General features: G+C 44.2%; 1 protein-coding gene across 32 annotated transcripts in view; it reads left to right on the top strand.

Annotated features, from left to right (window-relative positions):
• The window catches only part of tou (bromodomain adjacent to zinc finger domain 2B toutatis), a 1,094,933-nt gene that overhangs the window by 263,931 nt on the left and 817,172 nt on the right, over window positions 1-13,830 (top strand). For 19 of the 32 annotated variants that reach the window (XM_071667361.1, XM_071667356.1, XM_071667362.1 and 16 more), the window contains exon 2: window positions 9,329-9,817. The exons of the other annotated variants lie outside the window; for them this stretch is intronic. In XM_071667361.1, the coding sequence (XP_071523462.1) occupies window positions 9,810-9,817 (8 nt within the window). In that variant the 5' untranslated portion in view covers window positions 9,329-9,809. The remainder of the gene's footprint in view (window positions 1-9,328; window positions 9,818-13,830) is intronic. 32 annotated transcript variants of the gene reach the window in all.

Below are 13,830 nucleotides of genomic sequence, written 5' to 3'. Positions count from 1 at the left end.
CCCCCGTGACGAAACACTTGGTATTTGTGAAACCCGGGTCCTGCTGCTGCTGCTGCTGTTGGGTGAAAGTTGATGTAGATTAAATCCACAGGAACCGTGTGTGTGTGTGTGTGTGTGTGTGTGTGTGTGTGTGTGTGTATGTGTGTGTGTGTACCCGCGCCATGTATTTCTTCTGAGCTTATTTAATGTGGGATGGGAAATTGTGCTCTGGCATGATTTATATCTTCCTTTGCGTTCTAGTTGGCGGTTGTGGGTCTGATGGGTGGAGGAGGAGGAGGGAGGGTGGGAGTTGACTTGGGGTTCACGTGGAGGGAGAGGGGGCCGGGGCCTTGTATTGCTCACGCCTATATAATATTGGCCACTGTGGACTGCGTGAGCTTCGAAAGTTTAAAGAATGTTTTCATATATTTAGGGGCGGACTATCTTATGGGAACTCATTCCCACCACATGATTGTGTATGGATAGAATGACTGCACTTTTCTGTACTTTCTCTCACTTATGTGTAGGGAATAAACAGTTGCGTTGATGCCTATCGTGAATGATGTGTGTGGCTTAACTGCCGGCAGACTACGGCCATCTTCAGACCTCATCTTTTTACCAGGATGCATGAGTGCGAACTTCAACGTTAGTAACTTGCTGTGTCATAATTACCCCCTTGAGCACAGTGGTGCAATGCTTGAGCACAGCGATACGACCCTTGGACACGATGATAAGATCCTTTTACATGACGGTACGATCCATTATGATGACGTTACAACCCTTGGTGTGATGGCCTGGCCTTGACCTTACCCTTAAGTATCAGTGGCAAGGCCATCGTAACCAGTGGTAGTTCCGTCGTGCTCAGTGATCGTACCGTCGTGCTCAAGGGGGAATGGCTTATCTGGCCTCTCTTGGTGCACACTCCCCCAACTGGTACTCTGACTTTAACCGTTCACCCCAGCGGACGCGCCCTCGTCGCCTGCCACCCACCCACCCAGGGCGACGCGTCGGTGCGGTTGGTTATTACGAAGGGTAGGTAGGCGCTCTGGTGGCGTGGGACACACGGGACTGTGCGTTATTGATGAAGTTGGTGGTGATAAGGCGAGCCACAGTGGCAAGGGAAGGTCAGAAGCACGCCATGCTTTACCTGCTGCTGCTGGGGTGTTGATGATGATGCTACTGAAGGTGATAGTTGGGGTGGTGGTGGAACTAGTGCTGGGAATCGCCTGAAAGTTCTCGCCCTCCCCTTCCCGTCTCCAACGATTTTCTAAGTTGTGTTAGGCTTTGTTTATACCCTGACCTAACCTACCCCAGGTCATGTGGAGTTGGTGGTACTGATGGTGATGGTGATGCTGATGGTGATGGTGGTAGTGTTGGTGGTGCTAGTTATAACCACCAGTCATGTTGTTTGAAGGTGGTAACTTTGTGGTTGATGTTGCATTTTCGTGTTTCCATAGTGTATAATGACAACGGTTGGTCTTCAGTGGATTTCCCAAATGTTGAGCATTACAGATTTGCGCGCGCGCGCGCAAACACACACACACACACACACACACACACACACGAGTGTGTAATTCCCTGGCCATACAGTACAAATAGGTAATTACTCACACACGTTGTAAATCGTCTGGTGAGTATATAGTCTTTCACTCAGAAGCACACGACATTTACATTTGTGCATTTCATTCACCTGTAAATCACATTTACTGACAGTTATGTTTGGGTCACGTATACATGTAAAACAGTGGCGTTATTAATGTCTTGCAAGAATAACATATAGCAGGTCTTGGTAATGTGAAAGTTATGTTTTTGTTGTAGTGAGAGTACAGGGTGTGTGATAATGTTGTAGTCAGAGTACAGGGTGGGTGATATTGTTGTAGTGAGAGTACAGGGTATGTGATAATGCTGTAGTCAGAGTACAGGGTGTGTGATAATGATGTAGTCAGAGTACAGGGTGGGTGATATTGTTGTAGTGAGAGTACAGGGTGTGTGATAATGCTGTAGTCAGAGTACAGGGTGGGTGATATTGTTGTAGTGAGAGTACAGGGTGTGTGATAGTGTTGTAGTGAGAGTACAGGGTGTGTGATAGTGTTGTAGTGAGAGTACAGGGTGTGTCATAATGCTGTAGTCAGAGTACAGGGTGGGTGATAATGCTGTAGTCAGAGTACAGGGTGGGTGATAATGATGTAGTCAGAGTACAGGGTGTGTGATAGTGTTGTAGTGAGAGTACAGGGTGTGTGATAATGCTGTAGTCAGAGTACAGGGTGTGTGATAGTGTTGTAGTGAGAGTACAGGGTGTGTGATAATGATGTAGTCAGAGTACAGGGTGTATGATAATGTTGTTGTGAGAGTACAGGGTGTGTGATAATGATGCAGTGTGTGTGGTAATGATTTAGTGAGAGTACAGGGTGTTTGATAATGATGTAGTGAGAGGTCAGGGTGGATGATAATGTTGTAGTGAGATTGCAGGGTGGATGATAATGTTGTAGTGAGAGTACAGGGTGGATGATAAAGTTGTAGTGAGAGGACAGGGTGGATGATAATGTAGTAGGAGGACAGATTGATTTTTGATAATGAAACGAGAACATAAGGGAGTTGGGAGGGGGTGGCTGTGTAGCCCCCCTCCCCCATCGACCGATGGAAAGCCTCTCACCCTCCCTTCCCTTCACATCCTCTGCTGCCGGCTACACTTCACCCTCCCTCCTCCCAGGAAGGGTCTGACCACCTCTCCCAATGCCAGGTGTACCTGTGGTCGGGAGAGGGAGGGGTTGATTGTTACTTGTACTCTTACCTGCGAGAGTGACTGGGTCTTGCCCACGAGTACCTCTCGCTTACCCACATATCATCTTACCCACCTTCCCCGGCCTCTGTGTATCGTGTTACCTTCCCTACGTGTTCCTCTCCGTCTCTGTGTCCGTAGCTTACCTCATGGATCATAAGGTCTCCTGTCTAGGCTCTCGGTGTTGTGTGTGTGTGCAACTTTGTGTCTCAGTCAAGGCATTATGACACCGTCGGTGACGCATATGACAGTCATTGATGCTGTCGTACGTATTCGTCTTGAGGTTCTCTGGTTTAGCTACCCCTGGGCTTGCAAGCCAGCGTTACAGGTACAGTTTACGCTCGCTGTTAACGTCCGTGCTCCATTCATTGCCAAAGAAAACGGAGGCAAGCTTGAATTTGTCCTCGTCTGTGAATACTTTCAAAAGTCAAATGTTGAAGGGAAGACTGGCGTGGGTGAGGTTCATAGTGACCGGTGTTGTACCCATAATGATGATTATAACCTTTGTGGAAGCATCACTGGAAGCGACCATTGTATAGTTTCTAGATTGTTAATTTCATATTTCAGTAAATATTTTGAAAGGAAATTTCTCATTCGAAATGTTGGATATAAAAGAATTTAAGTCGGTACATTTTTTTTTTTTACGGATTTGTTATGCTGGATGTTTCATACATCAAGTGATGTTTGTTAGTGAGTATTTCCACGATGTATGACCCTGTTTTATGATCTATCAGATTTATGATGGGATTATATCATATTTTGAAGGTATATTGATACGGTTGTTACAATAGATGGCTTCGTATTAGCATTATTTTTTTTTTTCATCTGTTGTTGGTGTATTGCATAAAGGAATTCCAAAAGTAACAGGCGATTGGGTGTTAACGAGGCTGTTTGTGATAGTGTAGAGATAAAAATCCCCGGTTCTAAGTTTGGTCGAGAATAGAAAGACATAAAGGAAAACCAACAGGTTTTATGATAGACTGAAGAAAAATGCTTGGGATGGGCATTTTGTCATTAATAGATTATGTTATTATTACGGGTTACTGGACGTTTGGTAGGGAGTGTTCAGGTTTGTGGTCACATCTAGGTAACGTATTGCCCCAGCCTGTGCTCCTCATAAGTCGTAACGTAGTGTTGGGAGGTGGTGGTGTCGTAGTCACGTGTTCATGAGGTCGTACCCTTGAGTTCAAAGGTCGCAACGACCTGCCCTCTGGGCTAGATGTATGCTAGCACTCTCCCTGTCGCCTTCTGTATAATGTAGTTCACCCTCCCGCTCGCATACCCTGCTCCACCCTCCTCCCTCCGCCACACGTGTGCTTAATCCAACACTCTTCATCTCTCGCATTTAGTCCCCCCCCCCCTTTTTTTTTTCTTTTTTCTTACCCCTGTACCCCAATCCCTCATTTTCTACTCAGGATTCTTTCCCCTCCGTCAACGTATCCTGGTACTTCATACACCTTTAATCAAAGGGTAGAGAGAGAGAGAGAGAGAGAGAGAGAGAGAGAGAGAGAGAGAGAGAGAGAGCCGGTACTGGTATTCATGTATAATGGTGTGAGCACATGTGGGTGTGGTAGTGTGTGTCCAGGTGGGTGTTTTATTCCGATGAATACACAAGGTGCATGTATAATGAGAGGGGTAACGCCTCCAGGGATGAAAAATTGGTGTGGCTTTGATGAATCGTGTGTACATCGGGTTTGTACACTTGATTGCACACACACACACACACACACAACTTGTCAGAAGGTAATGGACCCCAGCCTGAATATGTTCTCATATGACGCAAAGGTCATGAGGGAAGTGAAAAGCTAGGAGGATTGCGTCACCATACACGGGCGACCTGGACAGACTACAGAGTTGATATGACACACACGGCTGTTGTGATTCATCGCAAGTGAATGTATACAATGAGGATGAGGCGGAGTGAAAAGATGGCTTCCGTATGATCCTTGTCAGGGCCTTAGCTTCAGGAGTCATGTTGTGAGGACTTGTAGGTCAGCGTTATAATATCCTAGTCGCCAGAGTCCCACATTAGGAGAACAGTAAAGTAGACAAACTGTCGGCTGTCAGATATTAGGACAGCTTTCATGTTTATGGATAAGGAAATATTCAGCATGCTCTTCGCATGAGGCCACAACTAGAATATTCTTCTGAAGCATGGTCGTCACACCTAAAGAAGCACAAAGTGCTAATATAGAAGACCCAGTGGAGGACAGCAGAGATGGTACCAGAACTAAGAGAACTGAAGGACATGGGAAGGGTAGAATCCTTAAATTTGCCCAGAATGGAAGATATGAGTGAGGGTGACGTTATGACATCTGCTAAATTTTTGAACTAGTTTGATGACGTTTGAAGTAAGCAGCTCTGCGAAAAATGAAAGGATAGATCAATCAGAGGCCAATACTTGAAATTAAACAAGGAACTGGAGGGAGAAATCTAAAGAAGCACTTTTATAGTGCATCAGTAATGGATGAATGGAATAAAGTAAACTGGGGTGTAGTTAATGCGGACAACATACAGAAGTTTAAGTGGCTGTACGTTAGTAGAGAATGTTCAAGAGATGGGGCCCCATAAGTGTAAAACCCTCCCTGTAGAGTAAAAATAGATGATTGCACGCACACACACACACACACACACACACACACACACACACACACACACACACACACACACACACATCAGGGTTAAATATTCAGTAAAGATCTAAATGTTTAGGTCATCCAACACAAGTGAAAAAAAAGTAATTAGCTCAAGGAGTCTCATCGTGTGTTCTCTCTATGTGGTACTGCGTCTTGTCGCCTTTAGCATTTGTGTTTTTGACATTATTTCTAGAAATCTTCCGCCAGCTATAAATAACTCCGCCACAGACGACATGGCCACCACAGCAGGCAGGGTAGGTAGTGGGCAGCGTCTTGTGTGGGATTGTAATTACCTGTTTGTATGTACAGGCGAGGGAGTCTTACGTGGTGCCCCATCTCTTCAACGTTCTTTACTGTCGTACAATGTCTTAAACATTTTTATCCAATCCCATTCAGTTTATTCCATTCTTCCACCGCTCCTATACTCTAAAAGTACTTATCTTCAGCATATATATACTTAATATCATGTAATGGTTTTTAATTGTTTGCTATCTCTGCCTCTTTCAAGGAACTGTTGCCTGTCTACCTAATCAGAATGGGTTTTTGAGAACTTAAAGTTTGTGATTAAGTCACCCCTTGACTCTCCTGTCTTCTGTTGTGGGCAGATTTGTGGTTCCTGGCTACTCACTGTGACTCGGCTCCTTTAATTCTAGTACCATCTTTGTTGCCCTCCTCTGGACCTTCTCTGTTAGTTCTTTGTGCTTCTTGTGAATGTGTGTGTTGTTGGCGGCGTTGCCACACACAGAATTCCCACCACCGCTCCATAATACGTGAAGAACTTTGTAGTGTAACTAAAGAAAATCGTGACGTAACTTAGTCCTGCAGTGCAATAACAGGTATAGAAAGTGGAAGAATATGGAGGCTTGGTGAGCCAACGGGTAGGGTAGAACATCCATATAGAACATGGGGAGTGACTTGGGGACACAAGATAACGGATAGAACACATAACATGTGGACACAAGAAAGCGTGTAGAACACCTATACATAACATGGGGACACAATATAAGAGGGAGAACACTTGTATATAACTCGAGAACCCAAGTTAACGGGCAGAACACGTATATATCACGTGGGAACATAAGATAATAAAGTCACAATATAACATGTAACACACTACGTAACGTAGAGTCAGAGTAAGATATCGCGTAGAACGGTTTGACAGAACGCGGGGTCACGATAAGATAACGGCTAGAACACGGCATAACATTTCGTCAATAGAAGATATAGCTGTTTTGGTAACGCAGATAGAAACCGGAGAGAAAACTCGTATAACGTGAGGCACGGAGAGAAAACTAACTATTAGAGAGATAGAGAACAGTACTGTAGCTTGGGATATGCAAGAAAATGATTAAGCTTGGGTACCGGATAGAGAACTAACATAGCTTTGGAAACAGGTAGAAAACAGTAGTGCAGCTTGGATGCATAGAGCTGTAGTATAGCTTGGAACATTGGTTGAAAACAGTGATATAGCTTGGGGACACAGATAGGTAACCAGTACAGCTTAGGGGGTCACGGTTAGAAAACTGGTATAGCTTAGAACACGTAAACGACAGTAGTATTGCTCGGGACACTGGTAAAACTTGCTAAAAACAATAGCTTAGGACATTAGTAGAAAAGTTATAGAAAACATATCCTCGGGCAAGAGGAGAAAGCTAATACAGCTTGGGGCGCTGGTAGGGAACGTACAGAAAACTAGGTATAGTCAACACGAAGAAAACTTACAGGAAAGTAACATGAGCTAGGACACGAAGAAAACGTACAGAAAACTAATTTACCTTACGACTCAAAGAAAACGGATTTCAAACTAATATAACCTTGGACACGAAGAAAACGCACAGAAAACCAATATACCCCAGGACACAAATAAAACTTGTAGAAAACAGTGATGCAGCGTGGAGTACTGATAGAGAACAAGTATTGCTGGGGCACGGTAAGAAAACGTAACAAATATAACTAGGGCATAGTAGAAAACTTACCAAATAACGTGATCTTTGTAGGATGTGAAAACTAAATATAATCCCATCCCTATTTATCTGTATAAGGCCAGTGAGTCACGTGAAAAGCTATATTACAAGCAGCAAATGCCTGTACAGGTGTATGAATGAATTCCTAGCTGTACAAACTGATTTGCATAATAAGATTTTACACGTGCCATTTGAGTTCATTATGTCACGTGACCATTTTTATTTGATCCCATTTTGATAGTGTGCATTGTGTCCGTGTGATTTTTTTTTTTTTTTGTATTATTCGTAACATCCGTCGTAAATAACGTACAGACTTAGATAAACAAATTAAAGTCAGATTACCAAACTCAAAAGGTCATGCCGTCGTGCTCAGTAGGTTATGTGATTCGCTGCTGATGAACCTTTTTAGTGGAGCAAGTTATAGGTCAAATAAGGTCACACGCTCTTGATCGTTGACATTTTCCTGTCTCGAACTCGTATAGATAAAACCACAGACATAGGCGACATGAAAGAAAAATCTTTACGTTGAGGTAAAGCATTGTGGACACCACCACTCGCCATCATCCAATCATTTAATTTCAGGGAGAGGGTTATCACCGGTAGCACGGCAGTGTGAACAACAACAACACATCATCGCAAGCTGTACGATAACACTTTTACCGAGGCAACACAGGACACGATAACGTCCCAACTGGAACGAGCCCTCACCATCACGATGAGACTCCGCGGAGGGTGACAGCGAACCCCACGCACCGGCTTGTTTCCTCTGTTTCTAGAGTTTTCCACCGACATTGTTCTATGCTGGAAAAAATCAGGCTATTTATGTCATATTCATAGCTTTGTCTGGAGGACTTGGTTGAGTTTGCTGACGGGGTGGGAGTCAGCCCAGACCGGCTTGTTTCCTCTGCTTCTAAATCAACTTAATACGTGGAGATTACTTTCTGTCTAATACATCATGTCCGTACGTTTGTCAGGTGGATTTAGTCATTTTCAGTTTGTTTCTACGAAGTCGTGGGTGAACTATTTCCACCACCTTCTGCGTCCACGTCCGCACTTTGCTTATGTATTACACTCTGGTTCAGTTTTCGGCTAATAATTGATGTACGGTCATGTAACTTCATATGCAGTTGTATATTGATGAGCAGCGCTTCGCCAGCCCTCCAAAAGTAGGTCCCCCTGACCTATATTTCACGCCTCAGAGGCGAACTTCGTAATCGGAGATTAATTTTGTTCTTTCTTCTGACAGGATGACACTTTCAGTTTATTAAGTTAAAAAAGTTTCATTTTCTACGAACTGTAGGTGAAGGGAAGGTGTGCAGTAGGGTTGGAGCTGGTGATTTAACGTGGTTTGATGGGGGTGAGGAAATAGCTGACATTACTTAACCATGTGAGACCAGGGAAGAAAGGCAAGCTCATGTGCTGAGGAGTGAGTCAGTAACAAAGGTGGGCGACAGAGGCATCTTAGATTTTGGGACTTTGTGGCATGAAAACCCCGAAACCAGACTTTGAAGCATGTGTGGTAGGTAGGTAGGTGGTAATGCAGTGATCTAGAGTACTGTTAGGGAATTGAACTAAAATATTGCCAGTTTTGTTGTTGGGTATGGATAAAAAAAAGCATTGTTTTAACACTGCTAGATTTCCATTCAGTTCATATATACGAATACACTGTCGTTGGTTACAAAGGGGAACGTTTTAGCTATGTAGCGGGTTTTATTTATGGTTTTCCTAATTGTTTTTAGAGAAGCGAGTGTGAACTTTGTACAGTGACGTGTTGTCTGTCCCTTTGGCGTTACCTTAACTTGCGGTCTTGCGAACACCGGCTCTTAGACTCGCGTTGCCACTCTGTATTTTCCTCCTCTTTTTCACAGTCAATAGCTTCGTGTATCACGTTCAAATATGTTGATGTTAAAAAATGAAACATTCGTATCACACGAAACTTACACTTTATCGTTTAATCTTTTCCCCTGCAGTTATAGTTCGTTGTTATCGCCAATCCCCTCTGTGAAGATGGACTGACGTGGAAGTTATCATAACTCTGGCACCTTCATTGTGTAACTTCCCCCCCTCTTCAGGCCTGTCATTCCACGGTGTTATCTCTCTAACCAAATGAAGCTCATGTTGAGCTGAATAGTGAAGTGGTGCTAGATTGGAGAAGAAAAGAGAGAGAGGCACCGGTGTTTACGTGGGCTTGGAGTGATAAGGTATAGTTGATTCACATTGATATGAAGATCGACTGATGTGGAACTCATCGTTGCTCTGGCAGTAATTGTGCGACTTGCAGTAAAACTGAAAGTGTATAGTTGAATAGTGAAAATAAATGAGCTGTTTGAAAATGAAAAAGCAATGTATTACCAGCCCTTGAAGTGATATTTACCATCAATCGGTTGCTATGAGCATGGAACTTATCATTCACAAGACGTCAAAACTGGATTTTATGACTTCGCTGCATATATGAAAAGGTAAGGCTCATTTTCCTCTATTTGTTTATAGTTACATAGTAAATCAGTTGTTTAATGTACGTAAAGTAAGGCGAATGTTGCAGAAGAAGAAACAACGCAACAGGAAGTTGAAGTGTGGAAAGGAAGTGACTCATGAAAGACTATTAGACACCAGAGAAAGCATTCCTTGTTATATTGATGTTTGAGGAAATTATCATTCCAGATATTGTTCCAGTCCATGGTAAGTAATGATGTTTGTACCGTAATGATTATTGTAGCTGTAGTGACAGTTGTAGAAGAATAAGTTTGTGATATTTTTATTGTTGTTGCAGTTACTTGTAGCCGTTTGGTACTTGTTCACGTAGAAGGTAGTTTGTTCACGTAGAAGATAGTTAGCAATATTACGTACAGTATCTTTAGCAGCCTTAACAACCAGAGTAAGTAAGGGGGAATTGTACCAATGATAATAACATTATGGAAAAAGCCATACAAGTTGTTGCTTCAGGAATAGCACCAGTATTAGCAGTAGCAAGAGGAAGAGAACCTGATTTAAAGGCATTGAAAGTAGCCAAAAGCAGCGCAGCACCAGCAGCATCTGTGGTAACAACAATGGCTGTTTCAGTATCGGCTTTCCAGCATACGAGAAAGTCTCACACACTACGCGTACTAGCAGCATAAATATTACAGAAGGTTGAAACGCAAGGTCTGATGCAGGTCCCAGGAAGGTCCCTAGCAACTGGAACGTCACCAGAGTCCCTGTGGTACCACACACAAAGGTTGTTGGTTGGCTGTGAGGAGGGGAGGTGGTGAGGGAGGGAGCTGGCGAGCTTCGAGAGAGAGAGAGAGAGAGAGAGAGAGAGAGAGAGAGAGAGAGAGAGAGAGAGAGAGAGAGAGAGAGAGAGTTTAGGGCGGCTTGGGTTGGAAGAGGCGGAGTAGGTGGCGGCGGTGGTGGTGGTGGTGTTAGTGGGTGATGCGGGTTGCTGGGAAAAATGAGGACCGAGATGCGCACGGCCATGTTGGGTGAGGAATTTTCGGGGCCCGACACCGTGATGGTTCTCGCTTGGGAGGGAGAGATTGGGGAGTGTGGGGCGGTAGGGAGGTGGCGCCGTCAGACTGCTCTTGGCTCGCCCACTCTAAAACCTGTCACACACTAATGCTGTCATTTTTCTTGTCTTTTCCCCTTCAGTTATAGTTTGTGTTAATGTTCCGTTTTCATGTCTTATTATTGTCTTTATTGTTGTAAAGATGTACCCATACAGTGAACTCTCTCCATGAATGATAGATTATATCAGTGGTTAAGCACCCTCTATAAGCACAGCAGATATTTGAAGGTAATACCATGTAGTTGACGTCACCAAGCGAGTCGAGAACTGACGAAATCTGTGAATCCACGGCAGCTGGTGTGGTGTGGCGTTCCCAGTTCCAGTACATGCTAGGCTACACTTGGCCTGGTCTTCGCTTGGTAGTTCGCCGGCTTTCAGACGTGGTGTTGTTTTGTACATCCATATTCCTCAAGGTTGATGACCGTGTATTGTGCGTTCAAGTAAGGTGTATGTGTTTTATTGTCTTTGGTGAATATTCCTGTTACTTGTGATGGTGTTTTACTTACCAAGTGAAAGGTTACAGTGCGATAGCACGTTAACTATTATGCATTTTACTTCTCTTGATAGTGAATTTAAAGTTTGGAGACATGATTACAGCGAGTTAAACAGCACTTTTCAGTGTGCTGTGCAAGGAAGACATTTATTTACCGTAGAAGTTCGGTTCGTTTTATTTGCCTCTGTCATTCCAGATTGAAAGGCTCAGGTTTGCGGCATTTATATTGACCATTGAGATTCCATAATGAAGAGCCCAAGCTCGTAACAATGACTGTTTATTTTTATTCAGCGAACATTCCTTCTAACCTCAGCACCAGAGTGAGGTGAGATCATGAGCCATCTCGAAGGTTGAAACCTATAATTTGAGCGTGGTGAAAAATGGTTGGAGTCCCGCGTACGATAATAGTCTAAGTAGTAATACGAAGGTCAGTCAGGAAACCCTGTCTGATTTGTGAGTCTATATGCCATATGTCCAATGATGTGATAATTGCCCGGGTAGTAATACGATGGCGAGTCATGAAACTATGCGTGGTTAATGTATATAAATCACGCCATCTTCTCGGTAGAAAATGTTCAGATCGTCATATCTGAGTCTGTGTGCGCTACACGTATAGTTTAGTGAGTCATGATACGTAGGTGTTGGTCGGTGTGGGAGAGTGGTGCTGGTTTCACCTACCCTGTTTACGTTGTACTGACGCATCAGGTTACCGTGTACGGATAAAGTGCTGCGGACTGCCTCTGTTATGAACCATTCTTTAGCCCTGCAACCATCCACCTATTCTGTGTAACCGGCTAGTATGGTATGACCGGGGCAGTGTTGGTAGGCCGCCAAAATAGTGAGAGCGTCATCCACTGCGGACACAGATGGTGCTCCTCGCTCCGTGTACTTCATCAAACAAAGGTCTGAGCGACGCTCCCCCACCACCCGGCTGCTGCTACAATGGGCAATAACCGATCTCTTCCCGCGCTTTTTACATGCTTCATGGTCTTATATTGTACGTCTCATCGGAAATGGGTATATGCAGGAGTACTTAGTGACAGAGTTATATTGGAGTGTGTGTTACGGTAGCAGCAGGTAGCTCCTGTGCGATATAATCAAGTGATACGTCAGTGTACGTTGTAAATAATTCCCTTCCCCCCCGGTCTTGATGTCAGCAACGCAAATTCCAGGACATTGGGCGGCTTGTATTCTGGTGCGACAAGGGATCCCACGCGCGTACAGCCGTCATGACAGGGAGGGAGGTATTCATAAGATCCTGCCTACTCTGTGTCACAGTCAACCTCAACTTCTCTGCTGGCAGAGTTGTCACTCGAACTTGCATTGTTGATTTTTTTTTTCTGTTTTATCACCGAGATCAGATAATGTGCCATATTGTCGATGTGTGTATTCTCCTTCGTCAGTATTTGAATGAATTGTTCGGTGCTGAGGGGATATTCTCGATGACAGGTATCGAGAATAGTGTTGGAGGGGCGAGACACACTAACACCCCTCACTCCCACTCAGCTGACGGCAGTAGCATTAACAAATACATTTAGTATCAGCGACAACAATCACACACAAACACACCACACCTACTGCACAGCGCAACCTCGTTACAGGGCCTTCCTCGGGCGGCCACGACCCCGCTACACGGACGCCGGGGGAGACAATGCGTGGCCAGGCCATAAGCGAAGTTATTGATTCCAACTCATATAGCCGAGGCGACCACGGCAACCCCCCCTGCCAAAATCCTGTTACACTACAACGCTCGTTCATCGGAGAGTGATCGTGCGCACGACGTTGAATTGTAGGTTGCCATACGTTAGAATGTAAATGGCTCCTAAAAATAAGAGGTGAATATTTTTAGTAATAGTCGTCGTTACAAACCCTTTTGTAGTGGAGAGAAAGAGACGTGTGTAATGCTTGTTTGATGCATGTCTGTAATAAGAATGAAATGATTAAGATGCAGGGTTGGTTGTGGTGAAATTCCAACAGGAAATGAGTACATGTGAAGTCAGAGAATGTGTGGAGGAGCTTCGTAATTCATGGGTCATAATACTCATCACATTCAACCCACCCATATATTACATTGCGGCAGTGAAGATTGCTACATCCATGAATACGAAGGCAGCGGTAGGATCTGCTTAGTTATGGTCTTTAAGGGTATATGAGATCATTCATTGTCAAGATGGTGGCCCTTGGTGAGGGAGGGAGAGAGGTTAAGCTTGGATGTGTAGCTGGGTCCTCCTAGTCTCATCGTGTCTGGGTGCGATCGGTGGAAAACCTGCAGGAGAGAGCGAGAGAAAAAAAAAAAAATCTTGGAAGATTTATGGAGCGACATTAAGGTATGAAATATGAACCAGCTCTGGAAAACAGATTATGGACGAACATTAAGGAATGGAGGAGTGTGGTGGAGTAATTGCTTTGGGGAGGGTTTGTGAAGTAATTTCCGACGC

This window comes from Panulirus ornatus, chromosome 12 (assembly GCF_036320965.1).
Source record: "Panulirus ornatus isolate Po-2019 chromosome 12, ASM3632096v1, whole genome shotgun sequence".
NCBI classification, from domain to species: Eukaryota; Metazoa; Arthropoda; class Malacostraca; order Decapoda; family Palinuridae; genus Panulirus; species Panulirus ornatus.
Note: the sequence above shows the minus strand (reverse complement) of the source record. Positions and strands in the feature narration are given on the sequence as shown.